This window comes from Atta colombica, unplaced genomic scaffold (assembly GCF_001594045.1).
Source record: "Atta colombica isolate Treedump-2 unplaced genomic scaffold, Acol1.0 scaffold22, whole genome shotgun sequence".
Lineage (NCBI taxonomy): Eukaryota > Metazoa > Arthropoda > Insecta > Hymenoptera > Formicidae > Atta > Atta colombica.
The window spans coordinates 517,496-523,429 of NW_017259316.1; the positions used below are offsets into that span (position 1 = coordinate 517,496).

Genomic DNA, 5,934 nt, shown 5'->3' on the forward strand with positions numbered 1-5,934 from the left:
GTAGATATATTTATTATAACAAAAAAGAATAATATATTACAATTCTCATTTTAGTCAATAAAAGTAAATTGATAAATGCCATTCTTGTATATTTTAAATTTAGCTAGATTTATTAAAGAGATTGATTTTTTTTCTTAATGGAAAATCAAAACTATTATAGTTGTTTTATTCGAAGTAATTATTTCAAATAAAAAATGATAAAAATAATAAAAAGTTATTTATTTAGTTCATTGATCTTTTTAACTATATTTTATTTAATATTACACATCATAATAAAACAAAGTTAAGAATAGAAAAATGTTCAAGCAATATTCTATGATGAATTAAATTCCTATCGTCTTGCGACTTGACGCGGTAAGAAATGGCAGATTGAACTGTACTTCAATTTTTTCAAAGTTCTTCTAAACATACCATTCATTAATTATAATGAACATTAATTATAATGAATATCATTAAATGTAAATAAAATCAATCAAAAGATTTTGTATAACTTCCATGCATATTTAAAAAAATTCATTTTTTATTCAAATTTTTTATTCAAATTCAGATAAGATTTTTTAACATATGAAATACATTATTATAAAAAAACGAATGATTTAGAAATACATGATAATAAGTGTCTCATAGAAATTTATCAAAAATCACATAAGAAATAAAGCAATATAATAGTTCTGATTTTCCATTAAGAAAAATCAATCTCTTTAGTAAATTTAGCTAAATTTAAAACATACAAGAATGGTATTTATCAATATTTTTTATTAACTAAAATGAGAATTGTAATATATTATTCTTTTTTGCTATAATAAATATATCTACTTTTAGTTAAGATTAAAAGCTTTATAGTAAACGCAATAAAATATGTAACAAGTTTAATATATAGATTGTTTTAAATTTGCAACATCTTACCTTGACGGAAGTGATCGACGAGTGTATTTGCTGTTCTAGCGAGGCAGATCTCTAATTTTTGATCGTTTCTGGAGCAAGACTCTAGAAATTCTAGGCCCCTATATCTTCCGATGGCATGGGCGCCGATCAGCAGCAAACATACATAGCACAGTAGTACGGTATTCCTCATGTCTAGCAAGTGGCTTTATTTTTTTTTCCTTTCTTCGTTATGATCAACTGATACCTACCGAGGCACTCTACGGAACGATCAAGTTCTCGAGAAATGTTCGACGAGAAATGATCGACTGGCAGGGATGCGTTAAGCCTTATAGACCTTGACATTGCCCCCGCTATACTCGAAGGTGAAGAAGAAGAAGAAGAAGAAGACCTTAAGCGGGATATCAAGTCAGTGTACTCTTTAATGTTTTTTTTAACTTGTACAATGTACAGATGCAAAACAAATGGCATAATAATAAGAATGCGGGTATATTATATACGGGATGGCATAGGCCATCAGTTTTTAAATCTTTAAAATTATAACAGAGAAAGGAATAAAATATCTTTCTACAATTTTTTATTATTTTATTAACTACATCTGGATTTTTGATAAATCACGATATATTTTTATTCAAATAAATTTTAATTAAATCGATTTTTAATAGCGTAGGACAAGCTATTGTCCTATAGATTTTGCCGATCAACTTTCCTAAGTAAAAGAAGCAAAAGAGCGATAGAAGTAGCATGAATTTCATGGAACGTTCTTATAACTTTTACCAATGTTAATTTTAAATTAACCGCAGTAAACTATGCACTGTAAGAGGCTTCTAATAAATAGTTTTGAAGTCGATGAAGGAGACCAAGAAACCATTGATTAATTTATGCGTTTATTTTCCCAATAATTACCGACGTTATAATTTTCTTCTTTTATCTAGTAATTTTAAAAATACAGACTTAATGATTGGAAAAAGCATATAAAAAACGATTTTCTCCGCTTCTAATAATTAGTAAATCGGTTAGTTAGAAACAAAGTATTACGTGCATTATAAATATTCATAATATATTTAATACGATCTATTGACGCAATTGATTGGACTGTTAAATTGCGCAATTTAAATATGTAAACGCATCGCAAATTTGGAAGTATGGTTAAATAGTAACAATTGAACGTGAGATATGACATCGTCGATAAAAATTGGTGATGAGTACGAGAAAAAGAAAACATTTGATAGACGTCAGAGTGGACGTCATGGAACAGTCAAAAAGAGAGTAGGAGAATGTTAAGCCCCGTTAATCACCTTGGTCACGTTCGTTTTAAGTCACGTCTCCGATTTGCTCACGCAAATGTTCGCGGAAGATCGTCGCCGGTCACCGGTCGCCGATCACACTTCCTGCCTTTAAACGTGAGGAAAAAATGAAATTGAAGATATAGATTAACTTCAGGAGAGCGAATCTTACAGCGAGTAACAATTTATAAATTTCATACTTTTATTTTATATTTTTACGAAGTTTTATAAATCTTCTTTCGAAGAATTCGATTTATCCGGAATCCTACTAATTTGTTTAAATGGTAAACATGCAAGTCTCGGAAAGTCACGATTTTGAAAATTAAGAAGTGTAATAATATCCGAAAAGTCACAATTTCGAAATTTAAGAAATGTCACAATGCCCTAAAAAATTATAATTCCGAAATCTTAGAAATGCGACAATGTCCCGAAAAGTCATTATTACGACTCGGGACATATGTCCCATTTCTAAGATTTCAAGATTATGAATTTTTTTCAGAACATTTTCACGCTTCTTAAATTTTGGAATTATGATTTTTCGGAATATTGCTGTAGTTTTCAATTTTTTTCAGGATATTTTTTTCGAGATTTTGTATGTCCTTCGTGTAAATAATACAATATAAATACAATATAAATAATGTAACAAACTGATTTCAATAACACAAAAATTTGCAGTCTATTATGATATGATTTCTAAAATCTGATAATATATTTTAACTTACACTTCTTTTAATTTTATTAATTTTTATTGATTAATGTTATTTTTAAGTGAAGACTTTGTTGCACGCCATTGCTGTTACATTCTTGTAAGTTATGCACAATATGATTAAAATCTGACAATACATTTTAGTTCACAATTTCCTTTTTATTCTTTAGATCACTTTCTAATTAAGCATAAATTAAAATTATTTCAAGGTTTCTTTCAGAAACATATCTTTCAGATTTATTTTAAAATCTCTCTGTTGCATATGATAAATAGGTAGAAGAGGAAGGTCATGCATATTTGAGTTAAGATTCTACACTGCTGCAGTCAGTTCGTTTATTTATTCATGCACAATGTATGCACGCGCATTCCGCATTTTTCTTTTATAAATATCGAAAATTTAGTTTTAAAAGATTTTAAGAGAAGCATTTATTAAAAATATAAAAATGATCAGAATTGAATGAAACGAAAAATATATAATACTCGAATTTGACCGCTGATCGAAATTAATATTATTTGACAACGATCCAATGACGTTCTTTGGTTTCAATGCTTTCTGACATTTCCATGTGTACTGTAAAAACATAAGTTTAAAAACCGCAGTATCCTCAAGGCGAATAACTATTGAGACATAAAAAATCATTCTGGATACATGGAATTTTTTTCTAAAATTTATTCTGAAAATATGGTAGTTGTGGTACAATATTTTAAAGATTTTTACCACTTTTTGCACAGTAAAATTAATCAAACTTATTTTATATCTTATTGTAATTTTATTAATAAATGAGATTTACATTAAAATTCTTTGAAATACAACGTTGTCTCATGACTATCATATTTTCAAGATAAACTCTAAGAAAAAATTCTCTTTGTGTCATGGAATAAGTCGGAATGGATTTATAATTATTTAATTATTCTCTAGATTTTTATTGTGTTTTCTATGAAAAACGGAATAATTCCAATCGGAATTCATTCCGATATGTTCCATAATAGATACCCTGGATATCTATCATAAAACATATCGGAATGAATTCCGATTGGAATTATTCCATTTTTCTTAGAAAATACAATAGAAATCTAGGGAATGATTGAATAATTTTGATCGGAATCCAACTTGTTTCACGATAAGTGCCCTGTTCTGCTACCAAAATGTTTGGCATTTTTCATAACAATCGACAGAAGAATGTGTCTATTTTTATCAATAATTCATAAATTAATTTTGATCTTAATTCAACCTTTTTTTTACTTTTTCTAGTATTAGAAAAAGACAAAGAATAAACTGAACAAGATTACAGTTAATCTACATTAGTGAAAACTAGTAAATCATACATGGCAGCATGCAAGAGACAATATATTAAATTAATAAACTATACAGTCTTGGCCAACACATAAAAGTATAAAACATCTTGAATTTGTTTTCTTAGAAAAGGTAGTAATAAAAAGTAAAGGAGGACTAATAAAATATTTATAAAAATATTATGAAAATAGTTGTAAGGATAAATATTAGTTCCAATAAAACTACATTTTAATTTATTTTTTGTTAGATATAGAATGTTTAGATTTATTTGTAAAAGTGCTTTGTATTGTGGCTATGAAGCTAAGGCTTTATATTAATTCAGATTGAATGGCTACATAAATTATATTCAGTGATAATGCGACATGTAATAAAAAGTGTGTGTGTGTGTGTGCGTGTGTGTGTGCGTGTGTGTGTGCGTGCGTGCGTGTGTGTGTGTGTGTGTGTGTGTGTGTGTGTGTGTGTGTGTGTGTGTGTGTATTGGGAGTACAAATAAATTTCCGCCGTTTGCAAAAAACTAATAAATGATAGTTAAAAATGTTTGATGTAAAACGACATATCGTAAGTTGGACATCCTACAACACCATAACCTTGAAATATTAGCGATTTTGTATCAGCATCATATATTAGGTGGGAAAAAGTAGCGTTTTTCCCATTAGATGGCATTAAAAAAACGCCACGAACTTTTTCTCATACCTAATATTTTTTTTGTATGAAAATCGAGTTTTGAACCGAATAAGCGTCATTTGCGGGAACTTTTGATTTACTTCTTTAATTTGAAGAAATCTGCAGCTGAGGTTCATAGATTGCTTGTAGAAGCATATGGTGATGCTGCCTTAAGTGAGAGAAGTTGTCATAAGTGATTTCAAAAGTTTAAGAACAGTGAATTTGACGTCGAAGACAAAGAACATAGTGGAAGGCCGAAAGTGTACAAAGACGCGGAATTGGAAGCATTATTGGATGAAGATTCGTGCCAAACGCAAAAAGAACTTGCACTTACATTAGGAGTGACTCAACAAACAATTTCATATCGTTTAAAATCATTGGGAATGATTCAAAAGCAAGGGAATTGGGTTCCATATGAATTGAAGCCGAGAAACGTTGAACGCCGATTTTTCACATGTGAAATGCTGCTTGCCAGGCATAAACGAAAGAGTTTTTTGCATCATATAGTCACTGGTGATGAAAAATGGATCCTACGATAACCCAAAGAAGAGGAAATCATAGGGACCACCTGGCCATGCTTCAACATCGACAGCCAAGCGGAAAAAAACTCATGTTGTGTATTTGCATGTGGGATCAGTTTGATGTCGTGTATTATGAGTTGCTCAAACCGAACGAGATTACTGGGGCTCTCTGCCGAACACAATTGATGAGATTGAGCCGAGCACTCAAGGAAAAACGTGCCCACTACTACTCCATGACAAAATTATTGTTCTGCATGATAATGCTCGACCACATGTTGCGGCGCCATTCAAATGAAGTTCTACCCCACCCGCCGTATTCTCCAGACATTGCTCCTTCCGATTACCACTTGTTCCGATCGATGACGCATGATCTGTCTGAGCAGCACATCATATGAAGATATCAAAAATTGTATCGATGATTGGATAGCCTCAAAAGATGAAGCGTTCTTCCAACGCGGTATCCATATATTACCAGAAAGATGGGGAAAAAGTAGTGACTAGCGATGGCCATTACTTTAAATAAAACATTATGTACCATTCTTTCACAATAAATGCTTAATTTTTGATAAAAAACGGCGGAAA

General features: G+C 30.4%; 1 protein-coding gene across 1 annotated transcript in view; it reads right to left on the reverse strand.

The window, feature by feature from the left end:
* Nucleotides 1–1,117, reverse strand: part of LOC108687888 (protein takeout-like) — an 11,254-nt gene extending 10,137 nt beyond the window's left edge. Inside the window, exon 1 of the mRNA XM_018193910.1 lies at nucleotides 907–1,117. Coding sequence (XP_018049399.1) covers nucleotides 907–1,075 — 169 coding nt within the window. The 5' untranslated portion in view covers nucleotides 1,076–1,117. The remainder of the gene's footprint in view (nucleotides 1–906) is intronic.
* Between the last annotated feature and the right edge of the window lie 4,817 nt (nucleotides 1,118–5,934).